At 40.9% G+C, this 20397-nt stretch overlaps 1 protein-coding gene across 4 annotated transcripts; it reads left to right on the top strand.

Annotated features, from left to right (window-relative positions):
* Window positions 1-1254: 1254 nt before the first annotated feature.
* Window positions 1255-20060, top strand: wls (Wnt ligand secretion mediator). 4 transcript variants are annotated; one of them, XM_018677135.2, is made up of 13 exons: window positions 1255-1547; window positions 5219-5491; window positions 9507-9631; window positions 10015-10176; window positions 10326-10462; window positions 12795-12963; window positions 13867-13983; window positions 16011-16108; window positions 16371-16434; window positions 17283-17426; window positions 17566-17649; window positions 17742-17895; window positions 18790-20060. In XM_018677135.2, exons 1-13 carry the CDS (start codon window positions 1442-1444, stop codon window positions 18897-18899), a joined length of 1743 nt encoding a protein of 580 aa, XP_018532651.1. In that variant the 5' UTR covers window positions 1255-1441; the 3' UTR covers window positions 18900-20060. The 4 variants fall into 4 exon arrangements, with proteins under 4 accessions (XP_018532651.1, XP_018532650.1, XP_018532653.1 ...); XM_018677134.2 differs by having other exon boundaries at window positions 1257-1547; window positions 17742-17910; XM_018677137.2 differs by lacking the exon at window positions 13867-13983 and having other exon boundaries at window positions 1260-1547.
* Window positions 20061-20397: the final 337 nt, after the last annotated feature.

Here is a 20397-nt window from a genome sequence, read left to right as displayed (position 1 = left end):
ACCTACAGGAGGTTTATCAGCCAGTTCTCACTGAGGTTGTCTCTCTCCTCTGTCTCTCAGGAAGAGAGAATGGGATCTTGTTGCAGCCCTCAGCATCTGTCTAAGTGGGAAGAAGACATGAAAGCTCAGTTCACAGCTGGGCTGTCCTTCAGGATGTGCTGACACACATTTTTGAAGAGGAAAAGCAGAAGCCAGAATTACAAACTGGAAATTCCTATTTGCAACATGTATGCTTTCGTACAAACTGAGTGCAAAGTTTGACCCATCCTGTGAGTGAATGAAAAAACAATGTCTTAGATGTCCCAAAAAAGCATTTTAGTCAATTCAAAGGATGTGTGCCTGTGCTACATATGGTAGAAGTGAGCTTTAGCCTAAAGTCTGAACACCATACCTGAACATTGTTTTGAGTCCACAGGCCATCAAAGGTACATTTACCACACATAGACCAAAGTCTTTAGTTAGGAAACATCAATCTAATCATGCCATTCTGTCTAAAATGTAAGGCTGAACAAATTACATGTTCTGAGAAGCAGCTGGGTGGTTTCCACATTCTTTTTAAATCCCCTAATCATACCTAATCTTAAAAAACTTGCAGCATTTTATAAAATATTAAGATCAATATCATCAAATGTGTTAGTAAAGGACTAATCCCATATTAAGCTTCCAGGGCAGTTTTCCATCAGGATTATTGTCTTACTCTGAACATTTTTTCAGGTGTCACTGAATCACTCAACAATGGGGGAAATTCAAATGGAACCCCCATCACCTGGTAGATCTTTTTACCTGTGGAAAGAAAAATAAGATTAGGATCTGATATCAGATCTAGGACTTGTTCAAATGGATGTGAGACTTAGGTCAATTTTAAATCACTGAGTTACTGTAAAACAACCATTTGTACAGGTTATCATGTTGTAAAAAACACAAGACTGCAGAGTTCCTGTTCAATTTTGTTCTAATTTTGTAGATGACACAACCATTAAATGCAGCAGCCATACCTATTTGTAACACGGAATAAGAATAGATTTTGAAGGACAATGTGTTGACGGCTATTGAGCACCAAAACATGAGATGGGACCTCTAAAACCTTCCTTTAAATAGCCCTGCAGGCTGTGCCCGCAAACAGCGACGCTATTACGGGCATTCAATGACACGGTAACCTGCATTACCAGCCTCTATTGCAATGCGGTGGCGCTCCACAGATCTTTTCCCCCGGTCTGGTGTTGGCTGTTCGGGGGATAAAGCTGAGTGCTATTCGGTCATGTGATTCCTGTTTTTTTTTTCCTCCTCCTCCGAAGTTGAAAGGCAGGAGCAGAGCGGTGGAGGGGGCCCAGCTTGCCTTCCTGCTGGACGTTGATGCAGCGTTTTCTTCCCTTCTCCAACACATTACTGATTGTTTCTCGCTCGCTGTGACATTTTTTTTTACTCCAGCCTCTGCTTCACGATGGCGGGGGCTATTATTGAAAATATGAGCACCAAAAAGTTGGTGATAGTGGGAGTTATTTTGCTTTTGTTCCAGGCGTTTGCCTTCATGGTCGGCGGTTTAATTGGTAAGTTTTTTCCCCTTTATCCTTCACTTTTATCATTTATTTAGCTAACGTCTTCTTTGTGCGCGCGTGCCTGTTGAAATTTAAACGTTAACGTCTGTAAACGGTTAAAGCCCAAAGTTTTGACTTGGGGCTGTTCGTTACATGCCTTCATACCAGCGTTAATAAATGTTTTCACAGGAAACAAAAGACGGTAAGCGCTGACTTTTAGCTGTGTTTTTATCTACCTGGGCTTGACCGAGCCGTGCACAAACAATGCGGCGCTTTGAGACAGTCACTTTGACACCAAAGCTGCCGGAGCGGAGTGCACCTCAGCTCAAATCACTGCTTTGTATCAAGGTGTTCGCTGCCTGCATGCCACGACCGCTGCCTTCACGTCTTTGGTTAAAAATAACTCAGGACACCATTCTTTGTGGGTTAATTTCTGATTTTCAGCACAGGAACGCTCTGAAATACACCCAACCTTTTTGTGTTTTTTCTCCTCTTTGATCCAAACTCGAATGTTCTTGCCCCATTCCCCCTCCCCCTCCTCCTCACCCACACCCCCTTCCTCCCACATATAATGTCTGTCTGCTGTGTGGGGGCCCCAGGCAGCATCTCTACCTTCCTTTCACTCCTTCCTCTCCCCCCTGTGTGTCTCCCCTTCTCCCCAAATCCCTTTTTGCCTTGCAGGCAGCGCATTCATGTTTCTTGCTCTTCCCCTTCTTCCCCCTAGTTCTTCATTTGCATTGAGACAGACAGTGGTGCACAAAAAAAACACACAAGTGCACACAGCTGTCAAAGTTGCATTTTGCCTTGAGGACTGTATTGGAGTTGCTGTCAAGTTTCTTCAAATCCACCCACTCACTCACTCACTCTCTCATACGCACTCTCTCTCTCTCACACACACAGCAGCTACACACACATGCACACAGTTAATAGAAGTTGAGTCCATGTGAAAGATGCCTATCTTTCTTACAGGCTGAATCTGGAAACCATTCACAGCCCTTCAACACCAGTCCCTGCGTCCCTGCAGTCTCCTCTCACTGACTACATGGCTGGTCATAAATTAGCTTGTTTGGTTCGTTCCTGGCTGAGATGGTTTTAATGAAGCCAGATTCCTTTGTGTTTGCTCGGTGGCCAGGGGCGGCGGGGGTAATTGAGTAGAGAGGGGTTTTTCTCCCCTTGTTTCCCGACAAACCCGGGAACACGGCATGGGGTCAGCGGGGCTGATTTGATGGGAGTGGGGGGGCATTATTCTGGACACACTGCGATGGAGACTGGAGGAGCCTGTGTGCTGCTGGTCTCGCAGGGTCACTACATAATTGAACTCCAAGGGGTTCCAGATAACTGGGTTTAATTCAGTTTGGTGTATCTTCTTTGTCACTGTGTGTCTTTTTTATTTTACTTTTACACAGATGTTAAGACACGCACACTTTGAAGGTTCCTTGAAGACAGCCCTCGTTGGGTTTTATGACCATGGAGTGTGTAAACTGTTGTGTCCGCCCTTCAGCTCTTTGTGACTAGTGAACAGATATGATTAGATAGACGGATAAGTAACGGGGTCCTTCTGCACTGGCACAAACTAGTCCAATTCATACCTTTTGTAGTGTTGCCTTCGTCTACAGTTTTCTTGCAGTTATAGTTTAGAAAAACTAGGAAATACTGACATATCCAGTCTTAAAGTAGGATTCCTCACCAGCATGTGCTTTGCTAGGAGCACCTTTTACACTGATTACTGCTTTGAGTCTACTTAGATATGTCACTAATCTTTTTCATGAGCTGAATCTGAAAAGTCTTGGCTTTCATGTTCACGCCCATGAGTCGGTACTTCCCATATGCACTCTCAGCAGTGATTACAGCTCATGGAGTTTTCCTGGATACGTCACTAACAGCTTCGGCACATACAGGGCTCAAGTATTTATCCCAGCTTTTCTTGCAGATTGGCTCAGATAAATTAGGAGCATCTGCACGTTTATCTTAAAGTCATTCCACAGAGCTTTAGTAGGATTCAAGGCTTTTTGGGCCGCACAAAGAATGGTTTGAGGGCATATCAGACCTAACAGTGTTTTGCTCAGGTTCCCTAAGATTGTCTAACATTGGATTTCTGTATTCTTACTGAAGTTGTACCTACTTCCTCATGAAGTAGGTACAACTTCAGTACTGGTGAAGTAACCAGGTCTGGAAAGCATCTGGGTGGTTACCATACTCTTTTTGTAACTCCTAATTGTACCTTTTCTTTAAAAATTGCAGCATTTTCTAAATTATTAATACCAACATCTTTGCTTTAGGGCTGCAACTAATGATAATTTTCATTATGGATTAATCTGATAATTATTTTGTTGATGAATTCTTTAGTCTATAAAATGTCTAAAAAGGTAAAAACTAAATCTGAACATCACAATGTCCCAGAGTCCAAAGTGAAGTCTTGAAATTGCTCATTACAGTCCATAACCCAGAGAAATATTATTTACTTCAGATACTTCAGAAAAACAGCAAATTGTCATTTTTGAAGATCGAAATGTCAAATATTGTGATCATTTTTGCTTAAAAAGAGCCAGCACGGTGGAACAGACACCGACCAACACAGTCTACAACCACACACAGGGACATCATTGCTTTGGCATCATTTGGTTCAGTGTAAACAAGAAAAGACGGTGTAATCAAGGGTCTTCACACCAATATAACACATTCTCAGTTTCTGATTTGACCTGTGGTCTGTGGGAACTGGCACATGAAACAATAATAAAGAACAATAATGTCCAATCAATTTAATCATATGGAGGACTTTCAAGTTACATTACCCAACTCAATTCGAAGATTTAAGCAACACCACCAAATGTCAAAATCATTAAAATAATTTGTCAAAATTTAACAGCTGAAAAAACAACATTATCAACAGTGACTATATGGATTTTTGTGTTTGTCATTTCCAGCGCAGCTTGAATACTGTTTGAAGTCAGTGTAGGTATTGTTTGATATCTGGGTGGTTTACTCTACTAGTCTAGATCCCATGTTGTCTCTTGTACCTGACATCAGAAAATAAAGGTGAAATCTCAGGCCACAGCTAATCTAACCTAACATGCTGATTGTCTGACATCATCTCCTCTCCATTATGTTTGAAAAACCAGAGTTTGTCTTTTTGCCTTGAGGCTGCACCTCGTCCCTCAAACCTCTCAATGATGTTGTTCATGTCAGACCTCCAGCTTTTACAACAGGCGACCGAGGTTTTTGTGTTCTCATGATAATGATAGATCTTTTCCCAAGCACTACTCATATCCTGTGAATAGAGACTACAAACACCAGTCTTGTCAAGCTCATGAATCTCAATGCGTAAACAGTGTAATTGGTGCCTGAGAGCTTTCGGGAATTTTCCCTCCCCATCATGTCAGTGAGGCAGAGAGAGCCTTGCTACCAGGCATTTTCTAAACAGTGTTAAAAGTAATTGCCAAAGTGTTTGGACTGGATTTGGCCTGAACCCAACCTGTTGACTGTTCCTAAGATATTAATATTGTCCATGCACAGTTTAATCCACAGTGCTCAAGTTTTATTTATTGATTTTTACTCAAACTTTTTGTGTGATTTATTAGTTTGAGGGGAAATTTGGCTTGGCAGCACCTTGAAACACTTTGCTGCAGTATTTCAATATGACACCCGGGCCTAACATCTCTCCCTCTTTGTATTTGTCTCCCCAGCTCCCAGCCCCACCACAGCGGTCCACTACTTGGCCACCAAGTGTGTGGACACAGTCAAGCACCGACAGGAAACAAAATGGTTCATGCCGTGGGGTCCTGACCAATGTGCCAAGATCAGGACCTTTGACGAGGCCATGGCCAAGAAGATTGAGGCCAACAACATCGTATTTGCTGTCCACATTCCTCTGCCTAACAAGGAGATGAGCTCCTGGTTCCAATTTATGTTGGTCATCCTGCAGTTTGACATTGCCTTTAAGATGTACAACCAGATAGGTAAGATGCAAAGCTTTGTTTTGGGTTTTAAAAAGGGGTGTAGACAACATGGCTCATGTTTCTCTTCCAGTACATGGCTTTCAAGATGTAGGAGAGGGAGGAAACAATAATAATTTGCACATGCTTGTAAGGGGACATGGTGTCTTTCCTGTCTTAAATCATTTAGGTGATAATGCACAAATTATAATTACTTGGTTGATTGTAATTGAAGTTTGGGTACTTGAGAATACCATACAACGTCCTGTTTTTCATGTGCTACATTTTTTCAGCGTCTGAGTTTTTTTTTCTTCTTCTCCGTTGTGTCAATATTTTGTCTCTGTTATTTCTTAGTTTCACAATCTAAAGGCAAATATTTGCAGAGGCACATGAGAACAAGCTAGGCTCTGAAATATTCACATCCATTGTCACTTCTAATCACTTACATCACAAATTCAAGTGCAGTCTCTTCAGCTTTACCACTAATACTTGTTATGTTTCTTATATTACCTTCCCATACACAATGTCCTGATAGGATGCTGTCTTATTTCAGTTAATCATGGTGAGCACTTGGGGAATCCAGAAGGAGTGTCTTTGTTGGTAGATTGGATTTCTGTTACACTGAAAGGCGGCAAACAATGATGGATGTCCTGCTGTTTGTTCTCTATAGTGGCACAAACCCTCAGGGGGTTTTTGTAGATGGGCTTGTCAGACACCCTTAAGACAGGTCTAAAGAGAAAGGAGAGAGGTAATCTGGACCTGTTTCATAGTTGGCTGCCTCTGAGCAATGCAGCGTCCTATTTATCCAAGCCCCAGACCCACAACCAAATGATTTACATACTTTGTGTATGAGATCATCCCAGTTTAGTTCAGTTTTCAAAATTTATGTGATTCCCTCCTTTTTTTATTGTCAGGTTAAACTACAGTTATAATAATTTTAGTTGTGATTGGCACCCTCAGATTCCCTTATATTTACATTTTACTAATAAAGTCAGTGTATATTTGCTGGATTTTTTGCAGTATGCAGCAGTTGTACATGTGGTGATCAAAATCTTCATAAAATAGCATGACACATAATAATGACCCAGTGCTGCAGTCGAAATACCTCATTTTCACTGTGTAAATTGTTTTCTTTGGTGCTCATTATGGTGGACTAAAACCTCTTCTAATATGTGTCTTCACCTCTCTAACAACAGAAGTCTTATGGTTTTATTGATTATGAAAGCTTTGAGCAAACAAAATAAAGATCAGTTTAAAATATCACATTTTGTTTCTCCTAACACTGATCCAAAGACCCAGTTAATTTAGTGCCTTGTGGTGCCCCAGGCTCTTTCAGAAACCTAGTTTCTATTGTCATGAAGGAAACCCACCAGCAGCCAATTTTGTGACTTTACCCAGTGTTAAACAACACTGTGGTGAAGGGTATCAGTGAGTAGACAGTCCTACAGCACCTCAGTGTGTTAAAGTGCCTGAATGAGAGGAAAGGGAGGAGGAAGAGGGAGATAACTGGTATCTTGTAGAGGACAGGGTTTGGTATCCTGGCAGGGAGCTTGGGATCCTGAAAGAAGGGATTAGAGAGGATGATGAGAAAGTCTAATAAGTGACTGGATCACCAGGAGAGCTCAGGAAAGAAGTTAAGACTCTCAGTTACATATTTCGCTGTAAGGAGTAGAATGTATAGCTACGTATGAAAATGTCAACTTGAGTTTCATGATAACCTCTGATGTACAGTCATGTCTACACAGGCAAATGCTCATAAACCTTGATTCACATCCACCTTAGGCCAATTTGTAATTAACAGGAAAGTAAAAAGTAATTGTGGTAATGCAGAGGACAAAAACTTTGACCCAGTCTTTCTGGTCTGGCTTGTCTAAACAGCCACGTTACAATGGCAGCCTAGTCATCAGTGTCATTTGCTTTCTCACATTCTTGGCTTCAGTGAAAATCTGTTATGGGGCTGTGGGTTGTTTACTGCCTGGCTGCCAGACAGTCGGTGATTCAGCCTGGACCTTGTGCCAGATGCTGCAAACTCATTTTGATCTTTCTGAGCTACAGGAGGTGCTGTGAGAACAAGTGGATGTAGACGTAGTACTGTAGATGCTGCATGTGGCAGAGACGCAGCAGTGCTGCGGAAGAAGGATTCCCCATTTCCTGACTATTTAAACCTCATTCACTTACATCCAACGTCCAACTTGAATTTACATTCATCGTCAGCCTCTCTGTATTCTCCTGAGACAGAGTGGAAAGAGTGTTAAGAAACAAAGGAATTGATTTAGTGTAGGCATCAACACATAGCTTTTACTTTTGAAAAACCCATTTTACTCTCCAATGTATTATACTTCAGAAAGTAACAGGATTTCTTGTTGATTGTATTTCAGTGACTATGTTCATACTGATTTGTGTAATGCAAAATGAGATCCAGTGATACAAGACCTTAAAACTACTATTAACACCCATATTTAGCAACCTGAAAGGCTAAGAGAGTTGTCTTAGTGTGCTGTAAGACAAATGAATCTCTTGTTTAAAGTGCAATTTACAAAACCTCATCATTGAGCAAAATGGCAAAACTTGTATTTTACTTGTTTAAAAATATGTTTTATGACCTTTGCAGCTTTTGTTCATTAAAATTGTTAAGATTTAGAATTCAGATTCCATAAACTGAGACACTAAAACAAACTCCAACCCCAAAAACAATGGTACCAGGTTTCCCATAACCTACAAAATGGCGTCAGGTCGTCTGTTTAAATCCTGACCAGAACACTTGCTTTGCCAAAGGTAGGCGGATTCTGTTCTGTAACTGTATGACAAATGAGCACAAGGCCGTCTCTTCCTTGACTACCTTATCTGTGTAACAGTGTTCATCCCAAAGAAGAGCTTCGCCCTTATTAACCACTCCACCCACCCCACTCCACTCCACCTCGGCACCAGGCACCCATTGGCCGAGGTCCAGCAATAACACAGCTGTTGAGGAGGCTTAGTTTCCGTGGCGATGGCCGCTGGACTGAAGTGGAATGTTTGCATGAAGTGAGATGACATTCGAGGGCGTCTGGCTCAACCAATGGCAGAGGGGAGGGCATTACAGAGACAGTCGGCTGCCAGTTCTCATCTGGCTCCCTCTCCCCCCTGCTTCTACTTTTTTTTTTTTTTTCTTTCTCACAGCACAGGCCACTGGGTTTCTTTCTCTTCATTCCAGCTTGTTTCATAACGGCACAAGAGGCACTCTGGAGGGCTGGAGGAGAGAACACTTGGCTTTGTAATGTGATCTAAAGATGCAGTTTTAATAGTTTTGCTTTGGATGTTTTTGTTGGATTTACTGGGTTGGGCTGTTGGAGGCCAGCTCAAGGTCTTGTTGAAGTTTTCATCAAGTAGGAAGTAACCTAGATTTGGGCCACCATGGAGAGCAGACTGAATCACAGACTGTGTTTACATGCAGAGAAATAATCCTATTTCAGACTCATTCCAGATGACAGTACCACATATTAACACAAAATGATTTGACCTTGTACAACCAAAGCCAGTTGAAAATACAGCCTTAAAAATGAATGATTAGACATCAGTTAGAGTTTCAAAGTTCAGATTCTCAGTAATATGAAATTGATGTATGTCCTCATTTTCTTTACATTGTACCACTTTGGAGCACATTAGCATGTGAAACACTTGCATGTTATTTGAAAATGAACTGCACATTTGCAGATTATTGTAGGGGATGTCTCCATGTCAGCGCTAGCACCGTAGTCACTTTGCCAGTCTTAAAGTGAAAAGGCCATGGCATCCTGTCATCAGGACTTAATTTCATCTCATCACTGGGATAATAACAACCAGCAGGGCTGTGCAGGGTTGAGGTGTAACCCACATTAAAATACAGCTGAATGTGAATGCATTATTGAAAGCATTTTTCCATTTTTCTTTCTTCAGAAACGTTCTCTTTTCTGTGAGACAGTGCATTTTGATTTGTGAATATATTTATTGACTTAAACAGAATTCTTGAACCACAACTGTCTACCAAATTGAGACTTACTTTGTTAATTTTTGTTTTCAGAGGAAGGAGTGGTGGTCACCGTTGACGTCGGTCTTGCGTACAGAGATGACACATTCAGTGAGTGGACGGAGATGGCTCACTCTTTTGAACAGAGGAAACTGAGCTGCAACTTTACCACTGCCAAGGTGGGGAAATTACTCAGTTTCACCATTATCTATCTTTAAAACACCAAAAAAATTACTCTGTATATTTTTTGTCATATAATTTTTTGTCATATAATTGAAACACAATCTGTGTCCAGACTGCTATATTACAACACTAATATTACCTGTTATTTGTTAGTTTCTTCTGTGTGGACACAGATGCATTTGTGGAAATAACAAATGAATTTTTGGTTCTCAGATCTAAGTTATCATAGCATTCTGGCTTTGACACTAGCTGCCCAGCCAGACTGAGACTGTTTAATTATCGGGGCTGAGTCAAGTCTAGAGGCTGTGGCTTTAATATTATTAAGAGCATTTGAAGTAGCAGTTGTCTTCAGATAAATGTGTTGCTGTGTGTTTTCCAGACCTTTGAGAATGAGGGTCGTTACTATGAGTGTGACCCACTGCCTTTCATGGAGGTTGGTAGCGTAGCACATAAGTACTATCTTCTAAACATCCGCCTGCCTGTCAATGAGCGCAAGAAGATCAATGTGGGAATTGGAGAGATCAAAGACATTCGTCTTGTTGTAAGTTTTCATTGTGACCTGTGTATTTGAAGCATTTTAGTGTTAATCCACACAGTCAAGGATCCTTTACACATCTGACAGTGGCCACTGAGTGAAATGGTGTTAACAGATGCAGAATAGTTGATGCTGATATTTGTTTCTCCCACAAGAGCATCCATCAGAACGGAGGCTTCACAAAAGTTTGGTTTGCCATGAAGACGTTCCTCACACCCAGCATCCTCATCATCATGATCTGGTACTGGAGACGCATCACCCTCATGAGCAGACCTCCTGTCCTGCTGGAGAAGTAAGGCTGCTCCTTCATCATCAGAATCACACTGGTGTTCTGTGTTAAACACTGCACTTACCATGTTTCTCATTCCTAAACGCTTTAATTTTTGACACAATGACCAATGCCTGCAAATAGAGCTCAAGGTTCAGTGGTAATAAACGATAAGATATGTTTATTTTGAAGAAACATAGCCAGGTGCTACAGTAATAGTTTCATAATAAGCCAGTAGATGTACTGTGCCTCAGTACTTCTACTGGGTGGAGACACATATTAACAATGGATGAAATGTATAAGTAGGTCATGTTAACTCTGCAGTGAAGGTCAATGAGATCAGAAGTTGTTTATCAAGCGGAGGAACGTTATCTAGGACCATCAGCAGGTCACGCTCCATAAAACTGTAATGCAGTGCTAAACAGTTAATAAGATGTCGTAGACAAATGTCTGTGAAAAATATACATTGAGCCAGTTAGTTTCTGATTTTTAAGAAAATGAGCAGAAAAAACTACCTATTGGCAGATTTCTTCTGGGGAAATATAGGCATTCTTCATAAAGATAAAGATTCAAAACATGAGATATTTGTGTTCATTTCTTAACCAAACTTCAAAATTTCAAGCCCATCAAGGTTAGAGCAACAAATACAGGTAGTTCCTGCCTGAAGCAGATATTTTGAATACTATGCTGTGGAAAGTTGAAGTTATGCTCAGAGCCCACAGTTTGTCTAACCCCCTGCTGTGCTGGGAAGACAGATCAGTAAGAGGCAGCATTCTGCGCCACAGGAAGTGCCTGACGAAGCGTGAAACACGTTACAAAATCTGCAAGCTAGCACTCAGCTGACACATGCTGCACACACACATTCATACACACCAGCTAGCGAAACACACCTCATGCACATAGGCATACACAACCAGTGTCTCTCTCCTTCCCTCTATCTTTTCCGGCTCAAGGCCCTCATTCCCAAATGACCAGCAGGCTCTCAGGAAGTGCGACTCGTACCCTATTTGTGGACAGCGGATGATTTTTTCATGCTGTAAAAGCTTTACCAGAGTCTCCTGTCATACTTGTCCACAGAGGTGTCAGAACGGTAAACCTCAGGCTTCCTATAAACATAGAGGACAGATGTGAGTGGGAACTCTCAGTGAGGAAAATGGTTCATGATGAGAGACTTATTATACTCAAACATCTATCATCCTCATTTTGAGACATTTGAAACATGGTGACTTTATAACATTTATCATTGCTCAGTTCAGTCATATGTCAGTGAGTTAGCCAGAGCACAGGAAGAGGCTCTCTCAAAATGAAATTCAGGTTATATCAGTGCACATGTCAAAATGTCCAGGGAAAAAGGTGTAGTTAGGATCTTGTATCAGGCCCTCCTATTTCCACACACCCATTCACACAGATGAATAGCAGCCACAGCTCTCTTGTCTGTGTTGGTAGTGATCAGGACACATTCCTTGCATACCGCTCAAATGTGATTTCACTCTGTTCGCTGTAGAGAACATCGCTGACGAGCCGGCTAGAGTGGAACTGATTAGAACTTGTGTCACTTTACTTCTGTTACCCTCAGCCTTTCCATAAAGCCTTTGTACCCACATGTTTTTAAGGTCACCCCTATCTGCTGTGTTTTTTCCCTCTTTGTCTCTCTCTCTCTCTCTCTCTCTCTCTCTCTCTCTCTCTCTCTCTCTCTCTCTCTCTCTCTCTCTCTCACACACACACAGACAGTAGCTCTGTTTTGCCCTCTCAACTGACTATTTACGATCATCCTTTCATCTACTGGCGGCATGCAGAAACCTGCTGCAGACTCTTGGAAGGCAAGCTCTATTCTGTCTGTCTGTAGGCTGAAGCTTTCTCTCATTTCTCCTTAAATGTCTGGATTTTAAGGTTGAGGGAGGCTTGCTGTAATAATGAGGCTACTTGGAGAGGTAGTGAATTGTGTAGGTCAGCAGGGACACACTGTGCTTGCAGCTAAATTGATAATCTGATCAATAATGTCCTGAGATCTAATGAGCTTTCTTCAGCCAGTGTTGATGTGACTTTGCTGTAAAACACTTACTGTGCTTGCGTAAGAGATGTTCTACAGATTCAGGTGTGACGTTGTCAGTAAAAAAAAAAAAAAAAAGTTTCCTCAGGGGTTAGTCTCATAGCCACTCTCACTGTGGCTAGCTATGCTACATTATCAGTAGATAATCAGCATCAGTAGATATATTTAAACACCCATTTATGATGCCACAAATGCCTCACAAATGTGTAAAATTCCACTTCCCTCAGCTGTGGTTGACACCTTTTCAATTCAAAGGTGTAATGATGATGAAAGATTATAGATTTAAGACTATTCTTGCTCCTCCAGGGTAATCTTTGCTCTGGGCATCTCCATGACATTCATCAACATCCCAGTGGAGTGGTTTTCTATCGGCTTCAACTGGACCTGGATGCTGCTGTTTGGAGACATCAGGCAGGGCATCTTTTACTCCATGCTGCTTTCCTTCTGGATCATCTTCTGTGGGGAGCATCTCATGGTACTGTACTCGGCAGCCTCTCAAATGTTTGGCATGTTTGATGTTTTTCTGACTGACCTGCAGGCTCGCTTGCCAACTGCAAACTCACTTGCAGCCATGTAATGCTAAAGGTTTTTTCAAATCCTATCATGGCCATTCTGGGGCTCCTTAATGTTGTTGAAATTAAAAAAAAAAAAAAAAGATGAACTGGGTTTCAGAAAAAAACAAGACTGTGCGCTTGCTTAGAGAAATGCTTCAGTGCCCGTGTGTCTTTTTTTGTTGCTTAATCCAGGTTAAAATAAAAAAGTGTAGCAGGGACCAGCTTTCATTGAGACTTAAGCAAGGCCTTCAAACTTATTCATGGGTTTGGTGGATTAGTATGTAGTATACCAATATAAAAGAGCGTTTTCCTGGGCTAAGGCAGGGCTATTTGCAGATACTGTTACATCTCAATACTCCTCAGTCTGCGAGCTGTGCATCTTCAACTAATCAAATGACATCCAGTGCCTTACAAAGTACTTACCCCCTCCCCCTGGACTTTTGATGATTTCTTTTTTAAATGTTTTATAAGAGTTGATTCGAGTGGATGTAAAGAGACTGTTCCTGGAGAATAACGAAGGAAGGAAGGATTACCGAAAACTTGAGAACCTGGGAATATAACAGAGATGTCTCTGTGAACTCAGCTGTGAAGAGTTCAGTTCAGCTTAGTGTACATTTTTAGGTTGGCTGTTTTCAGTAAGATAAAGTCACATGTCTTTAGAAAAACCTGCACTTGTCTCTGCTTTTTGCGACTCTTTCTACACTCTTTGTGTGCTTCAAGTGAAACACTGATCCGTTTGTCTGTCAAACCGAATGAGTTATGTTAAAACCTACAAATTAAGTTAGGTGTTTTGCCCGTCTTATCTTGCTGTCATTTTTGTCTAGGATACACAGTACTTTGCAGAAGTTCTGGGCACTGGACAAGTGAAGATGTGTGAGAGCTGTGTACAAGCCATCAAAATCTTCCCTGAACTTGGCCTTCATCCCACAAAAAACGTGCAGGTCATTTCTCATCTGACGTCTGTAATTTGGCCTGGACTGGGACAGTCATGGAGATTGTTAAACATTTTTCTCACTGAACAGAGGGACCATTAACTTGAAGATCTCTTTGATGAGCTCCATGTCTGCCTCAGACAGGATGATAGTCTTTCTTTCTTTTTTTTTTTAAACCCCTCTCAGCTCTCTGGACATCAGTGTACTCTGCACAGCAGGGTGTTTCTGTCTTGTTGGCTGGCAGGCTGAGCTCTGCTTTCTTCGTGGTGATGCTGCGTGGTGATGCTGCCTTGACTAGTAACTTGTTCCTTACATTATCTGTTCCTAAACCTCGTTGCTTGTTCTCAAGGTTCCACTCGGCACACACTCTCAGATAAACTCCAGTGTATGCCTCATTGTACACTCTTGTTTGACCTTTTGTCTCCCAGTCTTTGAATATGTAGTGCTCATAGTGAAGTGTTGTTAGTCAGTAGTGCGCAACATTTTCTCTGTTCATCTTTTCATACAATGGAGAGACGTGATCTTTTTTCCAAATACTTTTCAAACTGTTTTTCTTTTGATATTAATGAAAGGGAATAATTAAAAGTCCCTAGTCTTCTGCTGACTTTCCAGGATACCTCAGGTATGTGCATTTTTGTCCAGATTACATGTTTGATGTATTGCATCACAACTCCAGCTTCTGTATCAGGACAAAAAGCCTCAGTCTTAGTTTCTTGTACACTACAGTGTGTAACTTCTAATCCTTCATATTCAGTGCAAAGAGAATGAGGGAGTCAGTGACGGACTTGAAGAGCCACAGAGGAATGTCATGTTACAGTGTCTACAGATTATTTACCCCTTAAACTTTGTCATGTTTTTGGTTTACAGCTTTGAATCACTGTAATGAGAGTTTTTTTTTTGACACTCATCAATACAAAGATGGACTGATTTACCTAACATACATGTTCAATGATAAATGAGTATTCAGGTTGATATTTAGTAGAGTTACCTTTAGTAGCATTCACAGCACTGACTCAGTCTGTATCAGCATTGCACATGTGGACACGTTCCCTGATTCCTCTGTGTGGCTGAGTGAAGTTGTGTAGAGTGACTAGCAAACTCCTACCACAAGCTCTGGATTGTATTCAGATCTGCACTATGACTTTAAGCCTGTTTCAGAGAACACTACAGCATCTTGCTGCCCCTCATGGTGGGTACCTTTTTGATCTGTAAATTTTCCAGTGGAGAAACACCAGGACCACAGCTGACTGTGTAGTCTCTCCTCTCTGAGCCATGAAACCATCATAGTTGCTGCCATCACCCTCTTGATATCACGAGTCATGAGTGGCCGTCTCATCATACCTTTAAGATACACGTGATCTCCATTATTATTTGTATTTTAAAACTGTTGGCTGCACCAGTAATAACTGATGGTTAAGGTGAATAAGTGAGCAATTACTTTGACATTTGGTCAGTGATCAGTGTATTTGTTCTTTTTTTTTTTTAAAAAAAAACCTCATGATCAAAAACATTAAAACATGAAAAAGTCTAAGGGGCTGAATATTTTCATGGGCACTGTGTTTTAATGGTTTTGTCAGAGCTTATTAGTACTGAAGAGCAGGGTATATAGGCATACCCACATTAGAGGCTCTGTTCATCTGTTCAGTGAAACGTGGCTCAAGTTGCATTAAGTGTCTGATTCAGTAATATCTGGACCAGTTCTGGGGAGTTACCAGCATAGAAACAATATATTAAATTCTTTCTTCCAATGTTTTTCCCACCTTGTGTTTTAATGGATACATTTGAATCATCAACACTGCATTGTGTCATTCCTGATGCACTCAGTCACATTATGTGAGCTTGAAACATAAAAAGACAAAATACAGAATTTGCTTATTTTGGCTGCAGAGTAGTTCTGTTATCTGCAGAATGGCTTTGATTAAAAGGATTTTTGTTCATAATGGTGTGTGTGTGTGTATATATATATATATATATATATATATATATATATATATATATATTACATCTTTTAAGTCTGTTTTGTCCTTTTCTCTCAGGACCAAACAGAGAGGAACCGTTTCTCAGTCTACTGGAAACAGGTTGGACCTATCGTCTTTGGCTCCTTCTGCCTCTTTATCTTTGACATGTGTGAGAGGTGAGGCCAAGATTTTCCTCATATTCAGAACAGCAAGATTTGTTTTGCAAAGTGTAAATTCCAGCCTGCATTATTTTATAACAGTGAATCCTAAAGTGTGGTTCTGTCTTGTTTTTTTTGTGCTTTTTTTCTCATTTTCATGCATAATCTCCATTTGATGTTTGGATTTTCTGATGTTTCATATTTTCTGCCCCATGTAATAAAATGCTGTGACACTCCAAATGTAAATCTGAAATGTTAATATGCTGTTTTGTTTCTTCAGAGGTGTCCAGTTAACAAACCCTTTCTACAGCATCTGGGCATCTGATGTAGGAACTGAGCTGGCTGTATCCTTTTTAAACAACAGAAAAAGATCAATTCATCAGCCCTGTAAACAGCTTGTCTGGTCACATGAACATTCATCAGACGAGCATGATGCTAATAAATGACCCAATCACATTAGCAGCTAGTAAACATGTTCATGGTTGCTCCTGTGCTTCTGTTGTTAACATCTTAAGCACTACTTAAGATTTCATCTTCCTTGGTTTTAGCATGAACTGGAAACTGATATCAGACTGGTAAGATGAGAAATAATTCAGTAATGCCATATGTGAAAGTATTGCCCAGGGTCTTGGGTTGATGTATTTATGTGTTTGTGTACCTGTTTGCTTGTCTTGCTTGCTGAACATAGATTCAACAACACACCTCTTCAGAAACAGCTGCCTAACACCCCTCTTTTTCCAGTCTCTGCTCCTCTTTCTCCTTTTTTTTTTTTTCTCTGAGACTCATCAAAAGGAAAAGCCTGCTTAGTGGTTTGACAAAGACATTTGGTACAGTGCCTATAACCAGGGTCATCAAATCTTTATAAGGCCCACGGGTGACCAGTTTCTGCTGTGCCTTTCACTGCAGTAAAGTCTGTTATGGTTTTATAAATGAGACACAAACCTTTAACAGCAGTTTTTATTTACAGATTTGTAGTTTAAAAAATGAAAAAGCGTTTATATGTTTTTTCCACTTATTAGTCAGACTTTCAATATTCACTGTCTGTAACACCACACTCAGTGCATGAATTTGCTTGGTGTAAACTGATGAGTGTGTATTTGTCAGACACTCTTAAGTAAGAAAGACAGTATGCACCACCTCTTTTTTGGCAGATTTGTTTTCAAGAGCGTTTCCTTAACTGGTGTTGCCTCAGATGGCGTTCATAATTGTGGCAGGGATTTGTGCCTGTCTCTACTTCCTCTTCCTCTGCTTCATGGTTTTTCAAGTCTTCCGCAATATCAGTGGTAAGAGGACGTCCCTGCCTGCCATGTCCAAGGCCAGGCGCCTGCACTATGAGGTGTGTTTGTCTCTCCTATTTGTTAATCAATTCACAAACAAACAAAAAAAAAGGTGATGAAAGTGCGAGGGAACCGCTGTGCTACATGTAGTATGTCTTTAATTAGTTCTCTTAACTCCTCTCCTTTATCACCCTTTAGGGTCTGATATTCAGGTTCAAGTTCCTCATGTTGGTCACACTGTTCTGTGCCGCCATGACTGTCATCTTTTTCATCATCAGTCAGGTGAGTCTCTTTTTTTTAAATCAGTTTTTTATTTCACAGTAATTATCAAAGCTCTTGAACATAAAAAGTGTTAACTTGTCGTCTGTGTCCAGGTGAATGAGGGTCACTGGCACTGGGGGGAGCACACGGTGCAGGTGAACAGCGCCTTCTTCACCGGTATCTACGGCATGTGGAACCTGTACGTCTTCGCGATCATGTTCCTCTACGCACCGTCTCACAAACGCTACGGAGACGAGCAATCAAGTGGTCAGTGCATCACTGGTAATTACATATTTCCACCAGTTTTCTAAAGAAATTAGATAGCTGGAGTCTCGTCAGGTGTAAATTAGTATTCTGGTGATTTCTAGAAGGTCAGGATGAAAGTTATAATATCCTAAAAACAGCTGTTGTAGCCGTTAAGTCTAGAATATGAGCTCAATCTGTTACATAATTAATTATCCTCTCATTGTATTAATTAAAGTTATTAAATTAGTTGAATTTCACTGGTCTCCCATTGGCTCTCACCTCATTCTGATGGGGAGCAAGTGTCTGTCCTCTGCTGTAAAGCTGCCTATTCATCCAAAGTTTGTTTTTAGAAGACGGGGGAGGGGGGTGGTGATTGAAAGGGACCCAGATTCCCAGGGGAAAGAAGGGTCTCTTTGGCCCGAGAGGGTGATTCTAATGGACACCAGGCTTCCTTCCAGACGGAGAGGAAGGGGAACAGTGAAGAGAAGGGGGTGGGGTTGGAGAGCAGGGAAGTAATGAAAACCATCCATCCATCTCCTGACGTCAGTGACACGGCGAGAAAAAAAAAAGAGGATTTGAAGTTCTGGAAGCTTTCCCTCAAGTGCGTCAACCAATCTCATGGGAGAGGTGCCTCTCTCCAAGTTTCAGTCCCTCTGTGTTGATTTACTGTATCAGCTCTTGAGTTTCACTTCTGTTTCAACCGGGCTGAAAGTATTTATGTAGATGAAATTCAGCTAAAGAGATTATTGCCTGAAGTAATACAGACAGAAACACCAAGAACCCATAGGACAATGGGTTCAATATATGGGGACAATATATATATGCTGAATTGTTATAACATAACATAATGCTTTGAATTCACATCATGTTATTGATTATTTGGTGCTGATGTTGTGTCATGTTTTATATGTGCAGGAGATGCTGGAGCAAACAGTGGAGAGGACATCCAGCTGACCACTACCATCACCAACGTCGAGGGTCCCACTGAGATCTACAAGATGACTGGCAAACAGGCCCAGGAGTAGTTTTCACACTGTCACTGAGACTCCCCTCTATTTCCTACTGCTCCACTGATCCCCTCCCTTATATGTAATCAAAGGAGCTTTTCTCTCTTACATTGCCTGGCCCTGAAATGGCATCAACAGTCCACCTTGCATGTACCTAGTGGTCCAACAGTTCTCTTCCCAGCACTGTGTGACTTGTTACGTGCCACCCTGTTACCAGACTCCCTATTTTATCTCTAAAGGCTAACTATTATCAAGACTCCTATCAGTTCTTTTCATTTCATGATGGAATTTTTTTTTACATTTCATACTTTTGTGTAAACTATGTTGTGTTTTGTAAATGTTGCACAACGCTTTTGACACTGAAGTCAGGTACTGAAAAGCTGCTTTACAAAGAGGTTTGAGTGCGACGAGAACTGTTTCTTGGTGGTCAGGAGTTGCATTTTGTAACAATCACACTCCTCTTGTCAAATACAGTGAGGTTAAACTGAGTGGTTTGTGAAGACCTGAGCTTCTGACAAAGATGGACAGCGAAAGTTTGTGGATACTATTTAGCCACTCAGTTTTGATTTTCTGCTTTATTAGCTGTAATATTCTCATCAAGGCAAATAGAGCCTGTCACACATTTACATACTCTTCCATAGAAAGTAGATCATGTGGAGTACTGCTGTCAATCTTAGTCTTTCAAGTGGTGGAGTTTTTTTTATACAGACCACATAGCCACTTTGGGAAATGCATTCTGTACGTTCATTATGTTACAATGTAGATATCTATTTTTTATAAAGTGCTTATTTTCAACTTCACAAAATATATGCATCAAGCTCTATCAATGTTTTTGAAGTTGACTGTAGCCTATTACACATGGTTCTTAGTTTTTTTTTTTTTTTTTTGCTTTCTATGCTAATTTAAATAAAAAAAAAACCTTTTACTTAATAACCTTGTGTGGTGTTGTAGCGTTTGTCCTTATTTTTAGCCTTAATTGCCAGTAATCTAATGGAAAATCACTGTAATATCTCTCTAAGGAATACACTGTGTCTTGTATTCAGTAACTAACTTCATACTTTAACATAATAAAACGATTCGGACTTTCTGAGGGTTGTACACAGCTGAAGCTCCTTGGCAACAAGATTGTTGTGTTGTTGTTGTTTTTTTTTTAAATAAACTGGGCTTTGTGGGATGCGAGTATTGTATGTGTGAATATGAGCATGTACTCGTGTAGGGAGACTGCGCCTCTGCAAGGCTGATCGTGGAACAACACAACCACTTTCACTTTTCTCATGTTGGTCAAGTTAGCAGAGAGAGAGCCTGGATGTAGCAGGTTCATGTGGCTTCATAACACTAGCAGGGAGAAGACACTCTGTAACTCACTCTCAATGTTGTGCGTGTGTGTAGTTTTAGTTTAGTTTTGATCCTTTGCTTGTTTTTACTTTCTCAAATCAGAGTTTTATACACAGTTGACCGTGCAACGAAACCAGCGTTTTATTGTGAAAATCTCCGGAAATGGTAGTCAGTGGTGCGT

The sequence above is a fragment of the Lates calcarifer genome, linkage group LG4, assembly GCF_001640805.2.
Source record: "Lates calcarifer isolate ASB-BC8 linkage group LG4, TLL_Latcal_v3, whole genome shotgun sequence".
Classification (NCBI taxonomy): domain Eukaryota; kingdom Metazoa; phylum Chordata; class Actinopteri; family Centropomidae; genus Lates; species Lates calcarifer.
The sequence above is the reverse complement of the archived record's forward strand: the minus strand, read 5'-3'. Positions and strand labels throughout refer to the sequence as shown.